General features: G+C 39.0%; 2 protein-coding genes across 7 annotated transcripts in view; one reads left to right on the forward strand and one right to left on the reverse strand.

The window, feature by feature from the left end:
- The window catches only part of LOC111236848 (electrogenic sodium bicarbonate cotransporter 1-like), a 53,806-nt gene extending 53,176 nt beyond the window's left edge, over positions 1-630 (reverse strand). For both annotated transcript variants that reach the window (XM_022765726.1, XM_022765725.1), the window contains exon 1: positions 497-630. The gene's annotated coding sequence lies outside the window, so the exon portion shown is untranslated. The remainder of the gene's footprint in view (positions 1-496) is intronic.
- A 5,247-nt stretch (positions 631-5,877) lies between these two features.
- Positions 5,878-24,191, forward strand: rufy3 (RUN and FYVE domain containing 3). Of its 5 annotated transcripts, XM_022765720.1 has the most exons (19): positions 5,878-6,423; positions 11,780-11,953; positions 12,368-12,485; positions 12,731-12,832; positions 13,461-13,584; positions 14,258-14,322; positions 15,407-15,472; positions 15,567-15,636; positions 15,771-15,860; positions 15,975-16,058; positions 16,463-16,630; positions 17,156-17,253; positions 18,387-18,506; positions 21,112-21,238; positions 21,340-21,425; positions 21,516-21,543; positions 22,015-22,092; positions 22,498-22,552; positions 23,003-23,084. In XM_022765720.1, exons 1-18 carry the CDS (start codon positions 6,162-6,164, stop codon positions 22,510-22,512), a joined length of 1,875 nt encoding a protein of 624 aa, XP_022621441.1. In that variant the 5' UTR covers positions 5,878-6,161; the 3' UTR covers positions 22,513-22,552; positions 23,003-23,084. The 5 variants fall into 5 exon arrangements, with proteins under 5 accessions (XP_022621441.1, XP_022621438.1, XP_022621442.1 ...); XM_022765717.1 differs by lacking the exon at positions 22,498-22,552 and having other exon boundaries at positions 23,003-24,191; XM_022765719.1 differs by lacking the exons at positions 5,878-6,423; positions 22,498-22,552 and adding an exon at positions 8,769-9,369 and having other exon boundaries at positions 23,003-24,191.
- The last annotated feature ends 40 nt before the right edge of the window (positions 24,192-24,231 follow it).

Raw genomic sequence — 24,231 nt, forward strand, 5'->3', positions numbered from 1 at the left:
ACACTTAAAAAGAAGGAAAAATACAAATAAATATCATGCTGAAACTCTTTGTGCATCATTACAATAACTGTAATAATTCTGTGATACATTTAAGGATAATTTCCAGAACATTAGCACACTGAATGAATATAATGCAGCTGCTTTGGCTCCAAAAATCTAATAGTAGCAGCACACCAGCACAGGAGATTTAAATAGTAGCACAAATCCTGCTAAACGCATGCCAAGTGTCTGTCCCAAAGAACCAATTGACCAAAACAAAACACACTCAAGCTGCGCATTTACGCACAAGCCATCCTTTAATGGTGTAATCAATCATGAACTGTTTCAACAAAACGTCACAAAAAGGTCGCTAAAGAAAAGGTCGCTGAAGTCCCTAGGGTACTACTGTAGGAAAAGTAACAGTAATCCTGGTGATTTATAACCAAGACGCCTCTCTCCACATGCACGCAAGGCCTTAAGAAATAAGTTTACGCTGGTAAGTTGTATGAAGACTTACCGCTGCTTGTTTTAATCTTTGGCTCTGTGCGTTTGGCTCCTGTTGTCACCCCTGCGGTGGCATGAAGGTAAAGAAGTCTACTTCCACTGCTCGGTTAAGTTTGTATGTGGCATTGTGCGGCGGCTGCGCTCAGCATGCTGCCGCCTCTATCTGCTGGACCATCCTTCTGTCAACGCCACTCCTCCGGTGGGAGGTCAGATTGCTCCACTGCTGCACCATCATCTCTCCAACGTTTTTTTTTTTTTTCTTCCAGTTGAACCAAGTCATTGCAGGCTACAGTTGTTGCCAGACAAGGTCAATGCATGAACGCACACGGTTCAACATTGAAGTCGGCAATCTGTGGACATTTCTGAAAACATGAAAAAAATGATCCGTAAAGCTAAAATCAATCAAAAAAATATTAGGTAGTTATTCTACATAAATAAACAGCTCAAAAAGTCCTCAAAGGTCTTGGAAGAAGTCTTTCAATATACCTGATTTGTGGAATCACAATTGAATACATTCTGTATTTGCACCATTAAAAATTGACATCTGTGTGTGTTTTGGTCATAAAGTTATCTAATGCATCTGAAAAGTATTGCAGGATTATTGCAGTGTCTTCATAAGGGCCCACTTGCTGGGAATGTTTATTTATTTCAGCAGTGAATGAAGGATTTTGAATCTACAACGCCATCTGTTGGAGAAATCATGGCAAGATCTGATATCATTGCCTTCATAACAAAATGTATACACCCAGCAGTGGCCTGTACTGTCAGAAGAAAATACAGCCCTGTCCTGGTTACAAAAAAGACTTTTTTTTTTTAAATTACTATGTCAACCCATATTATGTGTCATGCTGACACCACTGCATTGCTTTCACTCTTAAACCCATCATCAGATTATAAATAGGCTACTTGAAGGATCTGTTGAAGTAATCTTACACCACAAGTATTCAAGCGTTATTAAAGCAAAGCAATGAGACTTTTGTTCATTGTTGAGCTGAAGTCTGTCCTTTTGTGATATCTGAGATGTGTCTCAGCCTAACCCACTATTTCCCTCTCATTTTCTTTTACAGGATTTTACAGTTTGGGGATTTCTTCAGTCAAAGCCTCAAATTGTCCCCAATCTTTCTGACTTTCAGTTTGCAGGATTTTGAAGAGTTTTATACAAAGATTGTGTGGTTTTTCCTCATTCTTACAATTAAAAAAAAAAGCAAGAAATTTAGACAGTTTATTGGCTTTTATAGATTTGTCTCTTAGGATCATGCCTTGTCTTGAACTTGGCTGGACAGACCCCATTAAAATTTTTTGAATCCATTGAAATACCTTTGTTGCATGTTATTCAGTTTCATATACTATAGCTGCAAAGAAAAGCTAAGAAAACCTTTCATGCTTTTAGTTTTATCACCGTGTCCCTTTGAGTAGTCTTAGTTTTTTTTTCTTAACTCATTACCCGTCTTTCAATCAAAACTAACAAACAGTTTCAACAGAATGACTTAACGACTTGGTGAATGTTTTTGATTTAGCCAAGTCCATTTGCGCACAAATCGACTAGCTTAACAAACATACCTGTTATTTTACACACGATAGGAGGCACTTCTTTTTATACCGTCGTCAATGTTGTTAAGAAAGTAACACAAACCCTGATTACGTGTTGTTAATGATGCCCACTTCCGGTAATTTACTCACCATTAAATGACAAACAGGTGTGCAGTAGTTAAGTTAGCAATGTTATAATGAATGCAGACGGACAAACATAATTTTAGAAACTTCCCCAACATCAATAACCGATTATACAGTAACTCAGTCGGTACAACTTGTTTACGGAAAGCCACAAAAATTTAAACGGTTTAACAGTTTTTAAAACGGTTCACGCATGCGCTCTTCAATTCATTGCGTCACTATGAACTTGCCAGTTTGCGTCTTCAGAAGAAAGTTTCCTACGGCGTTGCCAGATTGGGAGGTATTCCGCACAATTCGGCTACTCTTCTTACACAACGCGGGTAAAAATTCATTTGGGTGGGTTGTTATAATGTGGGCTACATTTTGTATTGTATTGTATGTTTCCATTTACGAAAAGTTCTGTTATATTTAGGAGGTTTAAATTGTAAGGGAGCCATGTGACTAACTGCACTTTTTTACAAGTAGGTACAAAAACCCACTTAAAAATAATAGGAAATAAAGTAATTTATTGATAGCTGTCTGTATATCTATAGGTACCTAGCAAACAGGAAGTGCTAATAAAACTGAAACTGAAACTAAAGATACTGTAAAGTTTGTGGACAGAAGAATAGACATGCAGCCCGGATGACTAACATGTTAGCAAAGAATTACATACATAGGATACACACCCAACAAACAGAGCAACATTACTGTCCCTTTGGGATTGTATTTCTGCCATTTGAAAAATGCAAATCCAGTATTCACGTATGCCTTCTTTTTTTGCTCTTGTTTGGTCTCCACACTTAACTCAGGTGTTTCACTTTCTCGACCAGCCGGTCCCTAACTTTGGCTCTGATAAAACAAGTGAACCCTCTCTAATGGCTTTATCAACGCTTGTTTGCTGAAAACAGCTGCCTGCTGACAGTGGTGAGACACAACATGCAGTAGAGTAAATGAGCTGTAACATCAAAACAATCAGCTAATAGAGGCCAAGAAGTTCCACAGAGCTATAGAGTGGCAACTCTTGATTTTGTCATTATGAACTACATCTTTTACATTACATATTGTCATTTGTTCCTGTTAATATTACAACACAGTGAAGTAATTTGGGTTTTTCAAATAATATGATTGTTTTATTTTTGCTGGAGTCATACTGTATGAATTAGGCTGCTGTTTCAAAAAATACACAATAACCTTTGGTTCTGCACTGAGTGCATGATTCTCCAATTTAGTTCCCTGGATTACACACAGTAACAGGAGAGTAACATTTAATCTCTATGAAAATCAAGGTTAAACATTTCTTGCTGGGGATGTTAAATGTTTCAGGTGTCATCTAAGACACGTTCCGATACCTGATACTTTTTGGAAAGCTGGGGGCTATTGCCAAAATAAAGCCAGGAAAAGGACTTGTGATATCGGGGAAATTTATTGACTGAGACATCATTTGTCTGAACTGTCTAGCCAGCGAGTAATTTCATATCTGGTTTATTTTTGTAAATAGGTTTTGGAAATCTTGAAAAAAAAAGTTTCACAAAAGAGATTTATACATATGTCTGAACTGAGATGACATTTAGATTGTCTATTAAGAATTTATCATTTATGTTTCAAAATCACATTACGTTGTTTGGGACATTGGATAAAACAAACGGACACTCAGTATTGTCTCAAAAAATGATAATGTGCAACCTTATGTTAAGCAGAATTTAAACACATATTTCAATTATTTCCTCTGTCTAGATGGTTATAAGATAGTGTATTATATTATTTATCTACTTTTAGGGGCATCTCTTGTGACATCAGATATAATTGTACAGTTAAAGTCCTTGGGCCTGTATGCCATTTTAGTTTTAGTGAATGAATACATTACCATTGTTTTGTAATGGCTTTGAATGGTTTTTCAGGATAAGCAACACTTTTACCTGAACATGCCATAGTCTAAAGTAAGAGATTGCTGTCTTGGGGTTTTACCTAATTTTCCACAAGTTGAAATTTGTTCTCAAAACAATGTTTTATGTTTTTATTCATAACACAAAATATTTTTAAGGCTAACATCAGTACGACATATCTTAAGACAAGTTAGTGTGAGGAGGGATCATCCCTCATACATGAGTGTATAACGCAAAACAGGTGCTGTTTTACACATTTACAACCTGAAGCATGTCAGCATTTCCATGTTTTCCCTCATGTACGTCATGTTTTATTCATGGAAAAAAGGCAGCGTTGTTGAGAGACGTTAAGACAGAATAACATCACGGGCCTGCTACATCTTCGTTTCACAATTCCTCATCTTTATTTCAAATTCCATTTCAAAAACATAAAGCCTATTAAGTATTTGATTTTCCCTTCAAAGGACGCTTTGAGAGGCATTTGTATCAGCTTGTTGGTGCTTTGTAGTTTGAATTGTGCTCTACAGCCAGTGCCTATCTGATACTGCTGGTCTGATCCCTGATGTCTTTCCACTGCGTCTTATTTAGTGCCAGCTCACGCCTTTCATGTGAAATTGTTCCAGGAACTGTAGCTCTACCTCACCTTTCTTTCTCTGAAATTCCTCAAAACACTCGATGACATTAAAAATGATATTACAGATATTATCTACTTTATTATGGTCAGATTCAATAAAAATTTTAAAAGGACCAGCTTTATTTGTTGGATTAACTCTATGCTGGATTTATCTTATTTTATTGTATGAGATATATATGATCATTACCCTTTGGTCACAATTTCACTCACATCAGTGTGAAGCGCAACCTACAGTTGTGTTGGTGTCGTCAAATTTGTGATGTTAAGTGCATAAATATTACAGAATGATTCATCCTTCCACAGATTGTATTTATGTTTCCTCCTTCCACAGATTTCTTTTTATGTTTTCTCAGCTTTCTTGTAATTCTGTTTTAGTGTATGTTTTTTATCTCTTCAGTCAAGTTTTAGTTACATTTACACTGATGTTTTCAAAATGTCTGAACTGATCAATGTGCACTGCTCTCTATATATTTAACAATTAAACAATGAACAGTGACAAAAACAGGAGATGAACTCAAAATCTTCATTCCAGTTTGTCCACATCTCAACAATTTAGCACTTAATAGCTTTTTCCTGAACTTTCAACCACTCACTGAGTTATCTCCATGACAACTGAGCAAACTCATCCCCTGATGAGACTACACCTTGAAAAGCAGTAGAAAAACAAATTTTCTTCTTTTTTTTGTTTGTTTGTGAAACTACAATTATGAAGCTAAAAAATGAACACATTCACATTTGGCTGACCAACTATACTGTTGCTGAAGGATAAAGTGATGAAAGGTAAAAGGAATCAAGTTAATGTGGGTCAGTGTCATTGCTCTTACACATACACACTCACACAATTAATCTAAGTAGCCTACTCCAGACATATATGCCATTAGTCGGTGGAAATTTGGCAATTTGCAATAAGTTACAGGTGTATTCCAGGTTGATGTTATTTATTACTACTAGCCAGATGATGTTCTCAAACATTTTATCCTCGTTAAAATGTAATTTTATTGTTTTCCGGCAAGCGGCGCTTTTTCTAAATGTTCAAAGTGTCCTGTTTGTGCAGAAGGATAGAAAAAGTTCATCAGAGAGTCTTAGAAAAAGAGAGGCACAAGTGCTCAGAGCCGCCGAAGCGTATCGCAATGAATCATGGGAGCATTCAGGGGATTAATCTCGCTACTACTAGTGTCTCATCTTCAGTCACTTGCATTGTCTCTGATCACGTAAAGGGATTGCTGGAACGCTGACACAACGCTCAAACTCTCGCGAAATTAGCAACAGATTTGACCAAAATACTAATTCATAGCCATTTCCGGGTCAGGTGGAGGCTGTGGAGGACAAGACGAAAGGCGGAGAGATTACTGGAGAGATTTTGGACTAAACGGACTGGCCTGACAATTGTTTTGTGAGCCTTAGCGGTGCATGGCCGCAGCTAACTGCACCTAGCTAGCTGACCGCTGACCGACAGCCCACCCCCTGGTCACATGAAGTGAGTTTGACCGAGGGAGGGGAGGAGGATGGCGGAGCGGGATATGCAGCCGGGAGATCTGCCTGTGCAGTCATCTTCTGAGGTTTCAGAAAGTTCTGGGAGACAAAATTCCTCCGATGAAAACGGACACGCTGACAGTCCAGATGAGACTCTCTCCCCGACCTCGGTGATTTACTTCAAGGAGGCTTTAAACTCCTCGAACTTGAGGTTTGGGAAGGCTGGGTCGCTGTCACCCACTACGCTTCGACAGTATGACTTCCAGATTGAAAGAATCGAGTCAAAGCGCAGAAGTAAGTGCTAACAAACTTTGAAAAGTCCAGATGATGACTCAGCTAGCAAACATTATCCTCCATAATAACCTAATGTACAAAAAACAGAAAGTGTGCCCACTGTTAGCTTAGCTAACTAGCTTGCTAGTGTAGTTAGCTAACTTTGGACTGTTAAACAAACAACTTCCCATCTCCTTGTGACTCAAGAAAACTGCCAGTGACTAACTTAGCTAAGGTTAGGATTGTAATAAATACCATCAACTCTCTTGTCACTTGATTCTCATCCCCAAGTCAGTAATTTTAGGTGGCATTACAGTGAGTTGACACAGCGAATGTAAACAAGGTGTGTGGTTTATAAACTCCTCTGCTACCTGTTGTTATTGACAGACTTGGGTAATTACTTCGCAATGCTTCTGTTTGGTGTTAGAATTAACGGTGAATTGGTCATAGCTGGCTTTTCTTGAACTCAAAGTTCTGTCTGTGGTAACTATTATCATGTATGTCATCAATATTTCACATGAACTATCCATGTGCGTTATTGAACACTGCTTCAACTGAGCAGAAAATAAATGAAGATTATAGCCTAGTTACTTACACCCACTTGATAAACTAACTTTACATTGCTTTCACATCTCCACTGCATGATCATAAGAGGATGTAAGCATTGACTACATCCCATATCTAATGAGGAAACGCAAAGTAACCTGACAGTCCTGTGTAAGTAGGTCAGTAATTGAATTTGCTGTAGAGTTGCAAAAGTCAGTTGATTAATCATATTATAGAAGCAACTATTTTGATAATTAATCATTTTTAATTGATTAGTCATCAATTCATAAATTTTGAAGTCCAAAAAACATGCTGTGGTTGCAGCTTCTCCAATGTGAGTGTTTCTGTGTTTCATCATTGCAAACAGAATTTCTCAGTGTTATGAGCTGCTGGTGGGACAGATGAAGACATTAGATATTTGAACATTTTCGCTATTTTCTGATTTTATTTACCAAACGATTAATCCATTAATTTGGAAAATAATCCTTAGCTGCAGCCCTGCCTGTACTGTCAGTGATGATTAGATCTTGATCTAAACATGCTGCATGCTTATTGCTTATTGCTACCCAGACCTACATTTTCCAGTGTAAAATAAACATATGCATACAAGTGCTCTAATGTAATTGTGTGGTGTTTGTAAATTAGCTATTTCTGTAATTCCTTATTACATACAGGCCAACATTTACAATGATACCTATATGTTGATGTTGGTCGAGCAATAATCGATAATGAAACAAGTTGTTAGTTGTTAAGATAAACAGGAAGCGAGGGAAGAGAATAAGGGTGTGTCATGCAACAGAGGTTCACAGCTTGAACTAAGGTTGTTGTGATGACATGGTTAGTGTCTAGACCACAGAGACACCCCTACACTGGTTTTTCATAAGCATTAGATTTCAGTGAATCTTTTTACATTAATCTGTGACAGGACAATACCTACAGCATGTCTTTAATTAAGTCAGCTGATCAATTAGCCAAATAAATCCTATGATTATCTTTTATGGGTATGATCAGCTGTCATAAGACCTTTGACACAGCACTTTTCCAACATGTATGTAATAGGTGGTTTGCAAGCAGCAGGACACATATAACATGACAAAGCTTAAATGGACTCTTCCTGATTCTTAAGTCTGATAGCTGCTTCATTTACTTGCTTAACCTGACAGTTGTAGCTGCGTTAAATCAACACTCTGTTGATTTGGACCACAGTTACAAATATTGTAATGTGGACATAGTATTTAAATTTTTCCAAATTGATGTGTATATTTTTCTCATCCTCTGGTGACACTGAACATCATCCCCTAGATATCATCTCTTCATCAGTGTCAAGTGTGGTTTATAATTTCATCAACATGCACCAGGCCTGTAGAAACTGCACCGGAATATTGGCCTTTTATTTTATAAGAGGTCACTTGGTTTTCCCTAGATGGAAATTAAAAAAACACAATAACCATTTACATCCAGGTCATCTGGCCTTATTACCCTTGTCGCTCACTGCTGTTGGCGTTGTGCTGTGCTGCTGCAGCCCGTTCAATAATTGCTTTGTCAAATAACAGGCCTCTGTTTCAGGTCAGGGGAGGCTGTTGATGCTTGAGAGACAGATCAGTCCTCTGCTGCATCATTAGCATTGCCTGGGTCCTCTGGGGACCCCCCCCCCCTTTTTCTTTTTTCCTTTTTTTCTTTTTTTTCTTTTTTTACGCATGCACCATCTGCTCACGTGACAGTGTGTTGCTGTACCCAGCACTACTGTCAGCCATCTTGGTCAACACCCACCCAGTGCATTCACTGCGGTGCACAGGCAGCCCAATCAGAGTGAACCGGTGTTAAGCTGGCCGGAGGAGGGCTGTGATTTCCAGCACGGTGCTCTCTTGCATTTTAAATTCCCAGTCTGCACAAAAGGGATAACAAGAGGTTGGAAGAGGAGGAGGAGGTGGAGGAGGAGAGAGAGCAGGGCAGCCTTTCTCAAGACGGCAGCGTATTTCACTCAGTTGTAACAAGGAGGAGAGAAGGATGCAGGCATAAAGAGGAGGAGAAGCAGCACCCTTTCAGACACCTGCTGTGGGCCTTCTCTGTCTTGGCCTTTTTCTCTTCTTCTTTTGTGTTGATGCTGATCTCATCCTCTCTGATTTCCTCTTCTCTCTGACCTGTTTTTTTTTTTTGGGGCCTTCACTGGCTCCTGGAACAAAAGCTACTACGCCTTTTTCCCCTCGGTGGTGTTGGTTTTGCCTCACATCAGCTGAGTCATCATGTCTGATCTGACGCCTCAGAGTGAAACCCCGACTCCCACCACTGACAAGATCACCCAGGCCGCACGGGAGACCATTTATCTCTGCAACTTTCGCGTGTCTGTCGATGGCGAGTGGCTTTGCCTTCGCGAGCTCAACGACATCTCCCTCACGCCAGACCCAGAGCCGGCGCATGAAGGTAATGTGGCAGATTAGTTCAGCGTCTGAGGAGGTTTTTGTGGACACGGTGGGATCTCCGTTTGGGTGTGGTGGTACAGAAGGTGCATGTTTCACCTAGTGAACTGTGCTGATGTGTTCTGTTTGAGCTGTGTCATGGTGGATTTCAGAGGAGACGGTTTGAGAGTCACACAGCAGGATGACGTTGCTTGTAAATAAGCCAGGGATGGGCAACGAAACAACCAGGAAGTATGGGTTGTTTTGTCATGAGAATTTATTAGAGCTTGTGGTAAATCAGATTGACAACAAGTATTTGATCCATTATATTTGCTGTGTTTTTTCCTTGATCTTTGGAAATATTTCAAGGTTTGCATGTTGTTTATTTGAATGTTTTTTTTTACTCTCACTGAGACTAAACAAGACGGGATGCAACTGAGTCCAGATATTTCAATTTGGCAGCGAACACATACCTTGCTTTAAACAGATATGCATTTGCTGCAGTAAGTGTTGTGTTTCTCTGGTTTTGAATTTGATAGAGATCCCAGTATCTGCTGTGTGCTGATCAATACGACAGATGCTGTTGTATCTGTAGAGAGACTTCCTCATCTGTTGCCACGCCTTCTCTCAGTATAGACCGGGCAGGTTGGCCAGTCCACAGTTTCCCTAAGAAAGGGGGGCAGTTCAGACTTTTCCTACACTGCAGCATCAGCTCAACATTTATGGTCTACTGTAATGATGTTACAGAGGACAGTTACAGAAACGTTTGGTTTGTCAATTGCCTGTAAGATAAAGTCTTACACTGCGGGTTACAGGACTATGATTTTTAATTTTCCTCTTGGCAGTTGCTATTTATTCCAGCTGATACTGATATTTTTCAATTCACAGCAATATTATCACATGAATAGTTTCCACTGGTGGAGTTTATCCCTTAGACTTAACCTATAAGGCTCAGTGCACAAGTATTTCATCTCAGTTTTTAGTAATATGTGACATTTATTTTGGAATTCACTTTTCACACATGCTGGTTCTTGCATTTTCTTTGTGTAGCAGGGGAATTCTTGAATGCCTCCTTGTAAAAAGCTGATATCCTTTACTCATTGCAACTTTTAGAAATTCATAAATCAACAAAAACGTAGACAGGCTAGTTTTTGGTATTACAGTAACTATGTGAAATAATTCATCTAGCTTTGACTTGTTGTTCATGTGGGATATGTTCACGTTAAAATCCGGGAATTCATTTTTTAGCATCTGAGGCATTTGAAGGTCCCATATTGTAAAAAAGTGAGATTTCATGTATTTTTTGATTATAAAGCAGGTCTAGGTTTTATATTAGTACTGTGAAAGCATCAAAGCACTCAGTCCAGAGAAATACACACATCCTGTAACTTTGTGATGTCACAATGAAACAGTCACTACCCTCAGCTATTCCCCCAGCACGACCTATCTGAACCCACCATCCAACCTTGCAGGATTCGGAGTGTTTATCTTTTTTATTTTTACTAGATCGCTCAGAAAACTCTTCTCAAAACCACAAATATATTTTCTTATGGATCAACACTTCAAATAAAACAGGAAAAATGTAAAATATGGGACCTTTTAACATATTATAGTCATTACTGCACATCTATTGATACAGTTCGACTTGTCTTTTGTGTGATATGGACTGAATCGGAAGTCAGGCTGTGATGTTGTTGCATATTGATAATTAAATAGAACATAGACTTTACCTCATTACCCAGCTGTCCACTTTCATCTCAGTGTTTAACTGCTAAATTGTATGTTGCAGTCACCTGTAATGAGGAGAACTTCTCTATTAAAATCAGAGCTGATAATCCTGATGGAGACTGACACAATTTTAGCAACAAAACACATAACCTATATATTCTGTTTCAGAGTCTAATCCATGCAAATGCAAATTTCAGACCAAATGTATGAATGTTTAATAATGTCAACAAGCTCCTCGACTAAAAGCCCCTCAGTGTCTGTTATGTACCAACATAAATAATGGATGAGGCACACATGTATAGATGGATCATATAAAGAAGTAAGAGTTGACTGCATTAGGTTTGTTTTGGTTAAATTTCCTCTGTCGGGTCTATGCCTTGTTTTAGCTTTACATTACAAATGCATCAAAGGTTTTGCTGTGTTAGCTCCTACAGTCAGTTTTATCTTTCATTCTCGCGGATTAAACAATTAGAACAATTTTTAGAACTTGTGTTTTTTCATCTTGTATTTCCAGGTCAAAACCATGTTACTTTTACAGACTGAAAACCATTTGATCTTGTGGTATTGAAGGAAACATGGAACTGACTCAAAATAGTTTTTATTTCCCCTGACAGGTCTTGATAAATTTAGCTCCTGAGTTATTCTTGCTGCTCAATGTTCGTGTCATTACTATGAGGACTTAAAAGACTTTTTGTCTCTTTTTTTAGATCCCAAGGATCCCATCGCAATCGAAAGGCTTAACTTGATGAACATGGCCAAACTGAGCATCAAGGGCCTGATCGAGTCTGCTCTCAACCTGGGACGCACACTCGACTCTGACTATGCACCTCTCCAGCAGTTCTTTGTCGTGATGGAGCACTGTCTGAAACATGGGCTGAAAAGTACGTATGTCACACTTCACAATGTTATCTGTCATCTCTTCAAAACGCCATGATCGGTGGTTCTTACAGGTCTGTAAGGATTGAAAATCAAAATGTGGGATCTTGATCACTTTGGTAACTGTCCAGAATACACATCAGATCCACAGTTTGTGTAGTTGTGAGGAATATGTGCAATAACTTTATCCAGCCATCATATTCAAACAAACTAAAAAGATGTAAAAGGGATTAAAATGACAACGTTGCTGATTAAATCTTTTGTATTTACTGAAAACAGAGTACTTATTTTAGTCTTTTCTGTGCACTAGAATAGTTTCTGGTTAGTTCCTGCTGTTTATTTAAGTCCCAAGTGATGACTCAATGACCTGAATTCCTTAAAATAAGATATCTCAACAAACACTGTGTCTCAACCATCAGCTAAGAAGACCTTCCTGGGGCAGAACAAGTCATTCTGGGGGGCGTTGGAGCTGGTGGAGAAGCTGACGCCTGAGGCAGGAGAGATCACTGCCAGTGTAAAAGACCTGCCTGGCCTCAAGTGAGTCTGTTACATCATTTCCCTAAAGAGCGCGGGCAGGTTTCACCCAGTCATAAAGATTTTATTGATAAAATCAATGGGATTGATACAAAGACATGGGAATTATTTCTTTTTGTAGCTGTGTGGAGCTCCTTTTCAAGTTGCAATTGTTTGTTTAAGATTATAAGGAGTTGTTTTTTTTATGTATTATGTTGCAGTTGTTGGGTTTGAGTGTGTTTATATCCGACCTCCCTGTTTGATGACAGAACTCCTCTAGGCAGAGGGCGCGCCTGGTTGCGACTGGCCTTGATGCAGAAGAAGCTCTCCGACTACATGAAGACCATCATCAACAGAAAGGACCTGCTCAGGTGCGTTGGAGTCACACCAGTGCTATCTACAAATAAAACATTTGTGATTGTTATGTCATTTATTATATTTCTTTTTCCACCAAGAAGTGCACATTTAGAAAAGGCCTAAACACAACAGGGTTTCTGTAGGTCTTTAAAAGTCTTCAATAGCATTGTATTCAGTTCCTTCAAATATATATTATTAAAAAATGTACAAGGGTCTTAAATATTTGTCATAGAAGGTGACATTAATTATAATTTATTTGTAATTTAAGAGACATTACAGAGCTGAAGGTCACTGGCTTAAATAGGTCAGGTCAAGATTTCAGCTTAAACATAAATTAGCTTTAATTAATCAATTATTTCTGAATTTGATAATCCATCCGTCACTTTGACTGCTTATCTGGTTTCAGGTCAGATACATTTGTTATATACAGCTGGGAAGTGCTGACAAAAGTGTCCCATTAATCTCAGTAACTGTAGGACTTATATTCCCCACTAGTTTTCCATTATTCATTGACTGGTATGACTCTGAAAAAGATATTTAATTACATTATATGGTATTAAAAGGTTTGAAAAAGTCTTAAATATGAGTGTGAACCCTGCTGAAGCAGTTCTCTGTATTTTCACCCCCGTCTCCTCGCTGTAGTGAATTCTACGAGCCGAATGCGTTGATGATGGAGGAGGAGGGAGCCGTCATCGCTGGACTGCTCGTTGGACTCAATGTCATCGACGCCAATCTGTGTATGAAGGGAGAAGACTTGGACTCGCAGGTTATTCTGACTTTCACTTTCACTTCCACCACGGCACACGAGTAGGAACGAAATCAAATGGGCAGAGGGAGGAAGGGAAGGACATTCATATCTCTGGGTTCTAACACAGTGTTGATGAACCAGATGACGCCTGTCTAAACTGAAATGCTGTAAATGTAAATAAAGATACGAGACGCTGTGAGCAACACAGTTTACTTTTGGGGGGGGGTATTTAGTATTTAGTAAGCACTGGATTTACAGTAGAAGCAAATATTTAGCACCTCTGTGCCATTAGTTCATCTTCATATACATTAAAATTCTTCACATAGAAGTTCTAAAACAAGCAAACTGCTCAGAAATCGCTGCTTCATGCTCGATTAGTTGTCACTTTAGGAACGAGGCCAGAGTCACTGGAGGGACGGGCCAGTTGCCAGTTAACCAATCGTCAGTACAGTGAAGTGAAACCTTTCCTGTAACAAACCTCATGTTAATTTGAGGCTTGGCTGAATTCTAAGATATTGACCTAACCTGAATGCATCTAAACCCTGCTCATCCTGAACTGCTACACGAGCGAGGATCTTTCAGGAATTAGATGTAGTCACGTTATTTTTGTATTTTTGTTCTTTAATATAAAACCTGTGCTTTGGTTTCGGTTGCCATTGATTTTCTTTCTCTTCTTAAATTACCTCTACAGGTCGGGGTGATTGATTTTTCAATGTACCTCAAAGATGGCGGACACAGTAGTAAGAGTGCAGAGGGGTGAGTGCTGCTCCCTGACCTTTAAACCAAAGTCATTGTCATTTCAGTCCATTTTTAATCTGTCCAGCCACCAGCAGTGAAGTCAGCAGTCTTCATCCTCGATCGACTCTTGTCCATCATGGATCGACTTGTTGACATTATATGAGCTTTACTTTTAGCTCTGATGGTTCTAGGTGACGTGGTTTACCTTTAGAAACTGGCCATCAAGTGATAATTTGTCCTGTCACTGGGGCCAGTGATTCTGCCACGTGCTAAATTAGTGTTGATTGTGAGTTGCAGTTTATTAGCTGTTTGTTTGCTTTGCTGAATGAATAGTTTTAAAGAAAAAAAAACTGTGGATACATCAGGGCAGTTAGCACTTATTGATTGTCACTTATTGATTAAACTGCCAGTTATTTTCCTGATTAATCATTTGGTCTGCAGAACATTAGACTGATTGTGTGTCCATCCAAAGATATTATATATATTTATATATATATATATAAAAATGTTGAGACCATGAGAAGCAGAAAATTCACTGATTAATTTTATGTTGATCGACTAGGCAGTTAATTGAGTAATTGTTGCAACTCTACCAGTATGAGACAAGCTTCTATTGATGATTTAAAAAATATTAAATACAGAAAAAGATTTGATTTTTTCTGTTGTTACTCCTGTTGGATTGTTACACCCTCTGCTGCGTCCTTTAGTTTGAAATATGGACTTTCAGTTTCAGTGTAACTGTAACAGCCATGTTTTGATCTGGCTACATCACTAACTATAGAGAAAAAGTGTCCTGGCTCAGTACGGAGCTAAAAAAGAATCTATTTTCTGTGCCTTGCCTATTTTCTCTCTGGGTCTGTTTCACACTTCAACATTTCCCTCATTATGAAAGTGAAATATTAGACGTTCTTCAGGTGGCTGCAATCAGTGATAGACAATTGATCGTTGAAATGATCATGTATGAATTCAAACCAAGGTGGCTAACAGCTAACTACATGTTAGTTAGGTTATGCTGCAGTATCTCTTATTCCATCCTCAACGTGTCATCGTTCATCTCTCTCTCTTTCTCTCTCTCTCTCTCTCTCTCTCTCTGCTCCTTCAGCGACGGTCAGATCACAGCCATTCTCGACCAGAAGAATTACGTGGAGGAGCTGAACAGACATTTAAGGTTCGTCAGATTCACTTCACTCTGTTCACCTTCTTCAGCAGCTCGCCCAGCCTTTACCTCGATCACTGAAGGTGATGTTTCTGTCTGTTTATAGCGCGTCAGTAAATAACCTGCAGGCCAAGGTGGACGCTCTGGAGAAGTCCAACACAAAGCTCACAGAGGAGGTGAGTCTCACAGAGTTCAGTACAAATACTTTATACTTTTTTTCAAATGTCTGCTTCTGCTTCTCTGCACAGCTGCAGGGTTTTTTTTTTTCTCTTTTCATTAAAGAGCTGTTCTGTTGATTTTGTCTGCACAGCTTGCAGTGGCAAATAACAGGATCATCACCTTACAAGAAGATGTGGAGAGAGTAAAAGAGGAGAGCTCATATCAGCTGGAGTCCAGAAAGGTGAACAGATCATCAGTAAAATAATAAATATATGTACAAACAACATACAGTGCTTCTGCTATGAAAGAGAAATGTTGCTTTTTGTCTTATTATACATGTCCCTGTTTTCTTCAGGCGTTAAGAAGCGACTCTGCAGCAGACGGACAAGCGCTGGGCGAAACGCGCAAGCAGCTCAAAGAGGAGACGCTGCTGCGATTGGTGCGTTTAAGGCTCTTAATGATGGTTGTTTAGCTCTTGTGTAGAGCTTGATGCTGCGGTGGAACTGCAAGTGTAGCTATAACTGCTATCACAGTTTCGATTTGGTGTTAAAGTTTTATAGTCACTGAAAAGTTTTTTAAAGTTTCTCATAGTGTGTTTATTCTCTCAGTATTTAGGTGGTGGTTATGCTTCGAACCACACTTTCATTAAGTCTTATTCAGACCTTTTTTGTAACTACATCTTATTGTAGTTTAGCTAAGACATATGCACAGTGTATAATTGACATTGAAGCCTGAGAAATCTGTACATTTTAAATCTTGAATTTCCTGCAGTTGCAGACCTATAGACCTGTATTTTTCTGAGTATGGAGTGTGGCTCTGAAGTTCGAGCTGATGTCTGTGCAGGATGTGGAGAAGGAGCTGGAGGTGCAGATCGGCATGAAGCAGGAGATGGAGCTGTCGATGAAGATGCTGGAGAAAGACATCTGTGAGAAGCAGGACGCTCTGGTGGAGCTCAGACAGCAGCTGGAGGACCTCCGCACCATCAACCAACAGCTCAGCCACAAGTCACAGGTGAAGCTTCATCTCTGATCCTTCCCCAAGTGTTCATTGGTGAAAAGTCTAATACAATTTAGGTGCTAAGCAGCTGCTGCTGTGGCGTTAATTGCGTAGAAAGTAATTTGTAGTTTATTTCTTAAAAAGCTTTTCTGGTGTGAAATTACTTTGTAGAATTTGTTACTTGAAAGATTTAAACAAGTCAATAAAAAATTTTTTTTCACAAGTGGCCTTTACTCACCGCAGCATTTTATCATAAATCTACTCCAAGTCAAAAACAAAATTGAATAAACAAAATCTTGTCTGAAAAGCTGCTGCTTTCCACAGCTGCGTTATTACAGGTCACTCTCACACTCCATCTGAGGTCAGAGCTCATGGAGACGACTCGGCCAGTTAATGAATGAAAAGACACTTTTTTTTAAAACTGAACACGCTGCTGAAACGTTGAAATGAAATAAAAAAAGATCCAAAATATATCCACTGAGTCACTGTTATGAGCTTGAGGGAGGACACCAGCTGACTAACGTGGCTCATCTTCCTCAGAGCGCAGATGCCAGCTCTAAACAGAAGAGTGACGTCATCGCTCGCCTGGAGGAGAAAATAAACCAGATGTCAGGGACCGTAAAACAGCTGGAGACCAGGTGAGGACAGTCACAACAACACAATTATTTATTATTTAAGTTGTGAAATGGTATCACTCACTTAAAAATCTCTTACCGTCCTGTTTGTCATTTTCCCCCTTCACTTTCATTATCATTATTTTTCCTCTATCATTTATTTATCCTTTTTTTTTTTTTTAAATCAGTGAGAAACATTTGGTGAAGCAGGCCAGAAACCTGAACTCAGCAGCAGGGAAGCTGCTCCACCTGCAGCAGTAGTGGAGCCCCTCTGCTCCTTGACCGCTTTCATAAACCCCAATACAAACATACAACCCTGCCTAATATAGAAATAACCAAACTAGGATGTTATCTTTTTTCTGTACAATGCTCCTTTGTTGTTGAAAATAAAAAAAAAAAAACATCTTCCCACAACCTCCTGCAGTGGCTCTCCAGCATCAGCTTTGAGTAGTGTGGACTGAATCGATCCTTTTAGCAGCCTTCAATCCTTGTGTTCTCTGACAGATGTGTGCGCCACATCAGAGTTATACTTTCCTTTGGCAGGCATTTCTTAAAAATACGCCATTAATGCTTTTTTGGCAAAGGCAAGATGAGTAGAAAGTCCATCGTGGACAGTTTTAAGATGATGATTTATGTGCCAATGGACACATCCTGGGTATTTGTGCGGTAGTGGACTCGCTGTAATGTTATTCCGAAGAATTCGACCACTACCAGAGACTGTGCTTGAACATTTTCAACCAACAAAGACTGACAGAATAAAAAAATCTAATAAATCAGAGAGACAGAATCCGAACTGATGTTTAGGGATTGACATCCAAGAACTTTGTTGTCATTTGGTAAATCACGTTCAAGTGTCGCAGGCCAGGACAGGAGCAGGATAAAGTCAGAAGAAAAGGGCAAAATTAATTTATTAATTTTGAATTGTATGTGAACATAACATTGGTGTAAACTGTAGTAATCATTAGGCTAATAAAACAATAAACAAAAACGGCCCGCTTCATCTTCTTTGGCTAAAGTCTCCCTGTTGTCCTCGTTGGGTTTCACTCTTTAGATCTTTTTAATTTTAGTTTTAGAAGACATCTCTTACCAACCGTGTTTCTTTCCATCAAGTTATTCTTTTATCATAAGTTTGTGTTAACCCGCTCACCCCACACCAGATGCAAACAGGCTGAGAGAGAGAGGGATCTGGCTGTCGAGGCGAACCGGCTCTTCAAACAGGAGTTTGGAGACAAAATTGAGAGTCTGCAGGTGGAGGTGGAGCAGCTGAGGAAACACAGGTAAAGTCTGAGAAACATGATGCCTTTAATGTCTTTTTTTTTTTTTTAAAGGACAACTGGTGATATTCTGTAGTTTTTTTTTTTATCGTCAACAAATCCATCATATATCTTAACACATCAATGAGTCGGGCTGTTGCACTGGGTGACGTGTTTCTTCTGCCACAGATACTCATTAGAGCGTTACATGTGTTTTAAGTCCCACATTTTCCTCTTCTTCTGTGTTTTATTTGAAGTGTTGATCCATAAGAAGATATATTTGTGGTTTTAAGAACCAAAAAACATCTCAGTGTAGTTTTACATCTCCTCTCTCAGGCTTCTCTCTGGAGCTCTAGTAACAACAGGTCGGTGAGCCAATCAGAAGAGAGAGAAGCTCTGAGCCTCTCCTCTGATTGGCTGACTGTTTTCTGAGTGATCTACTAAAAATATCAGATTTCAGGTAAAAACACTCAGAGAAACAAAATCCTGCAAAGCTGAATGCCGGGTGCAGGTGGACCGTGCTGGGGGCATGGTGGAGGGTGGCGACTGTTTCGTTGTGACATCACAAAGTTACAGGAAGTCCTGACAGCTGGTTTTAAGGCTCAGTTTCTGAATACAGGCTGTGTGCATTTCTCTGTGGACTGAGGCTTTGATACTTTCACAGTATTAATATAGAACCTAGAGCTGATCTATAATCAAACAACACATGGACAAAGACCTTTATACAATATGGGACCTTTAATCCACTGTTGAAAACAGTCACCAACACATTCAATATTTCCTCGTGTTTGAGTAACATTTGCTAAAAACTACAGTTCCCAGATTTGAATGTGAATGAAACTAATATCCGTGAGCTGTTTTTAAAGATTTACATCCTCAGTAGGAAACAGTGGCTTGTGGCCACAGTGTGAGTGCCAGAGGATTGAAAGATGAACCAAAACGGTGTTGGTTTTGGTCTCTTTGGATTTGTTGGCTAAAATAACAACAAAAAAAAAAGTGTATCTCCAACCGTATCCTTTAAACCACAGTCACTGTCAAGTTAATTGTGATTTATAGAGCTTCATGCCTGTGTTATTGTTAGTGCAGCTGTTAAACAAATTGAAGCCCCTACACCTCCCACAGTCCTGACAGTTCCTGTCGTGAGGATGATGTTAATGCTTGGGTCAAAGAGTTTATTCCCGGCTTTACCGAGGAGGATAAACATTAGTTGTGACTTTAGAGCTGAAATGTGCCCACCTACTTCTTTAGCAGCCTGGGTGCCAGAGGGAGATGTCTTATTCATTTTCTCCTTCATTCTGAAAATAATCCCTTCATGTGATTTTGAAGGGTCTGAACCAGCTACAGATTCTGTCCCAGTTAACGCTTATATGTGTGAGAAATGGGAATAAAGGCAAAGCTGTTTTTAACATCTATAATTCTTGTCCCATAACTGCACCTCTCCCAGACGTGAGTGCATCTTACATATTGTTTATCAGTTGTTAATATGAACACGTTGAGGTATTTTGCCCTCCAAAATAAAGTATTTCCTGCTTGGAAAAGAAGCAGAGCAGGTGCAGTAGGTAGCTGGTCTGAGTCGAGGCCCTTCATTAACTTTCCAAAGGTTCCCGGAGCGAAAAGTAGTTGTTTTGAGTCTGTGTTTACCCACCTTTATTAAAAATAGCATTTTCATTATAGAACTGAGCTGAAGATTAGAGCTGAAATAATTGGCTGATTAGTCAATGGACGGAAGATGAATTGGCTTGATAACTGATGAATCATTCAAATCTTTTTTGAAGGGAAAAATGTCAAAAGTTCACTTGCTCCAGCCTTAAAATGTGAATATTTGTTTTCCTCAGTTTCTATTTAAGTAAACTCAAAGATGTTTTACTTGTCAGACAAAAAAAAAGACATTAGAATATGTTTAGTTGGGCTCTTAACTAACGTTTTACAACCTGAACAATCAGTTGATTTTTAAAGAAAATACCCGTCCGACCTGTTGATGATGAAAGGAATCGTTGGTTGCAGCTTTGCACTTCGTCTGTGATGGAATGAATCTACCTTACCTGAGGCTTTCTGTGTGTTTATTACCAGACACAGGAAATAAAAATTAAAACACAACTTCAAAACAAAGTTGCATAATATAAACTAAAACAGTACCGGTCTTAAAACTAGATTCTGACACAGTCCCTCTGCAAGACCAGGGTCACATGATAGAGAATGGAGGATCAGTCATAGCTGATATTTTAATTTAATGATACAAATTTCCTACAAGTGGATTTAATCAAATTATTTAAGATATGAAGAGTAAACCTGGGGGCCCCTGGCGGTCTGGGTTCACAGCTTTAAAGCTTCTCTGGTGATTTAGAATAGTGATGTAGTGCTTCACCAGTAAACTGGGAATAACCCCACCAGCAGATCCCGCATCACATGCATGTAAGATGTACTGTGATGTGGGGTAAAATGTAAATGTAGGTGACGCTACTGTCAGTTTATGTTTATGTTACAGTAATCATAAATCATTTGAGAATTTTACTGCATTTTCTTTTGGATGTTAATCATCAGAATAAGTCTGGTGATTTGTATTCTGTGCGTCTTGTTGTTTATTAATCTGTTCCCCGCTTTGTCTTTGTCTTTAATGTTGTTGTTTCAGGTCTAATCTGGAGCATGAGCTGAGAAGAGAGCGAGAGCGAAAGAGCGAGCATCATCACCTCAACGCCGCATCCAGACAGCCCAGTACTCCTCAGAGGGAGAGGAGACAACCGGAGAACATACCGAGAGTACGTCTGTGCTCACGTTTACACCAAAGTAAAGAGCGGTCGAAAGCCGAGGCAGAGCTGTGTACTTGGACTTTGTACATTAAGCGTCTTTTTTCCGACAGAATCTTCCAGAATCCCCATCAGTGAAAAGGGAGAGTGACCAGTTACACAGTGGACAGGAGGACAAAACCAGCCTGAGCTCCAGCCTGTAAGTAGTTCAGAATCTACAGTTTTAGAAACATCGTTAATGTTATGAAAAAAGATCTTGACTTTTTTCATGTCTCACTTCTCCCTTAAGGTCCTTGTCACATCATGAGGACGAGCAGGTGAGGATTTTACCTTTTAAAACAGCCTCTGATTTGATTTTATTACGTGATGAATAAGATTCAAATGTTAAACCTTTATACATTATATTATTTATACACTTTTCCCAACTAATTTTGCAGCAGCAGATATGTTCTACTAACCAGATTACATTTTCTATTCACATGAGGAAATGTTAATTTATGTATCCGGCGACTTTTGAATATGTAGATAATGAATGAATCAGTAAAATGTTCACTCCCGGTGTCCCAGTATCTGCTTGTCGTGACTGCAGCATCATTACATTGTTTTTTTTTTAATGGTTCTGTTTAGACTCTCAAGGCTCTTGGTTCAGGTACCTCCCAGTAAACCCAGTGCAGTTCATAAACACATTGCCTGCTGAAAACAGTCTACAGTAGGTAGAGCTATCACTTAAGTACAGTATGTGTTTATTGAAGTAATGAGATATTGCTGTTTTACTGGTTTTTCTGCAGGACGAGTCCTTCGTGGAGATCAGCCATCCCTCCATGTGTACGATGTGTGAACAGGACGAGTCCCTCCTGAAGACGAAGGTACAAAGATTTCTAACTAAAAGTTACAACATTTATTTATTTAAACATATTTGATCCAGACTGTCTGAAAGTATTAAACACATGGTTTTCACGAGGTACAGGGAGGAAGAAGAGCTTTAATAATCGGGTGTTTTCATAAATGACAAATGATTTATGTATTTGTTTATTTAATCTATTTATTTTCTACTTCTTTTTTGAAAGATTGATAATTGAGTAGTGGAGAAGGGGGTAGGTTTAAATAAGCATATGCTTCATCCTACTCCTTTTCAGACATATTGGGTTCACATTATTATTTTTGTTTTGACTATTGTTATTGGATTTATTTGTTTTTCAGTTTACTTTGTTGTGTTACTCGCACATGTTCGAAATAAACTAAATAAACTAAACTAAATTAACATCATACAGGCACTTGCATTGTAATGGAAGAGGCTGAAAACATCACACGACCTGTTTCCTCATGGTGAGATAACATGTTGATGTTTTCATACATTTTTAACTCGAATCAGAAACATACTGACAACGATTTTAATGCAAGGTTTGAGCAGAAGCATTTTTAGACAAAGTATAATGTCTCTTTAGGAAATCAGCTTGTTTCGACCTGCATTTCCCACAAACGCCGAATTGATTTCGAATGGTTTTGAGGGCACCCCTCTACTGAACTCAGTCATACAGCTTTATGCATCTCCTCTGCCACTGTGTTACTCCAAGGACTTCAAGTCTGTCATTGCCATCCCAAAGAATCTCTTGAAGACTCATCCAAGTGTCTTGTTTCTTGAGCCTCCTGGTTTTCAGATGTGAAGCTCTAGTGATGTGTTTCTCTCTCGAATCAACACTTACTTAGTTTACTGTCAGCTGAAGACACGTCCGACGTCTCCGACTGTGGTTTATAATTCTGTTTTCCTCCCTCCAGAAACAGTGTAAGAACTGCAGCGGCGTTTTCTGCGAGAGCTGCGTGTCCAACGAGCTGCCGTTGCCCTCCTCCATCCTCCCGGAGACTGTGTGCACCGCCTGCTACTCCCTGTTACTCCAGCAATACGCTTCAACGCCGACATGAGCACACTCGGACACAAATTGACCGGACAACATGGAAACCAGAGGCATTGATTTGTAAAACTGGCACTGCGAAAATGCACTTTTTCAATTCATGGCTTCAAATGTCGTGACAGATCTGAGTCCTGAATTCTGTGGGATATTTTAATCACTTTTAAGTCAGCAGTGTCCAAACGTGCAAATGTGTGCCATTGAGAGCTGTGCGTGTGCAGGTTTTTTATTTTAGCCAAATACTGTTGTGGTCATAAACCCTCTCTTCTGTTTGAAAGTGTGTGTTGGGCTGCTGTGGTATTTTTTATATTTTTTTTCCAATGGAAACCTGCACTAACGCAGCTGAAATGGCACAAAAAACAGGAATCATCTCATTCATTTAAAAACTGACTCTCCACAGCGTCCACTGAGTGGATTATTGATGAAAAGATCAACTGACAATATTTTTAACCTCAGTTTTAAAAGATTTAAAAAGAAGGAAAAACTGGATTTTTCATAACAGTTTCATCATATACCAATAAGAATATCTATGTGGTGATCAATGAATGTTCAACATGGAACCAGATTCAGGGGAAAACTGACAAAATCATCACACCTTTGACCAAATACAATTATATAGAACATGTCAGTATTTAAAGCTTTTTACACAACAGAAGAATGTTGTAAAATGTTAATTTCACTGAGCCTAATGAGTTCACGCAAACATTTAAGACCAGGAAAAGACAAATATTTAAGTTACACCACGATATTATAACAGGAATATTGAAATTATATGAGCAGTATACTAAAAATCTAGTCTGTTATCATAATATTGATGTGTTCAAATTTTCAGAGGGATAATTCACCATTTCATATTTGCTTTTTTTGATAAGTTAGATGAGAACTCTCATGTCTAAATATGGAGCTGATGGTTGGCTTAGCTTAGCATAAAGACTGGAAATACATGGAAACGGCGAGCCTGGCACCTGTCCTGCAGACACAAAATCCACCTATAGGCACGTTTGAAGCTCACTAATTAACACGTTGTGTCTCGTTCTTTAAAATTTGTATAAAAATCAAAATGTGAAAATGACGTGTTGAGGGTTCATGAGGATTATG

Source organism: Seriola dumerili, unplaced genomic scaffold (genome assembly GCF_002260705.1).
Source record: "Seriola dumerili isolate Sdu_G_001 unplaced genomic scaffold, Sdu_1.0 BDQW01000733.1, whole genome shotgun sequence".
Classification (NCBI taxonomy): Eukaryota; Metazoa; Chordata; class Actinopteri; order Carangiformes; family Carangidae; genus Seriola; species Seriola dumerili.

What these genes read in the sequence shown, in the direction of transcription:
- rufy3 (XM_022765717.1), top strand. Translation starts at nt 6,162, where the DNA reads ATGGCGGAGCGGGATATGCAGCCGGGAGATCTGCCTGTGCAGTCATCT. An exon ending in AATCGAGTCAAAGCGCAGAA is followed by an intron (nt 6,424 to 11,779) that starts GTAAGTGCTAAC and finishes CTCTTTTTTTAG; the next exon opens with ATCCCAAGGATCCCATCGCA. An exon ending in AACAGAAAGGACCTGCTCAG is followed by an intron (nt 12,833 to 13,460) that starts GTGCGTTGGAGT and finishes TCCTCGCTGTAG; the next exon opens with TGAATTCTACGAGCCGAATG.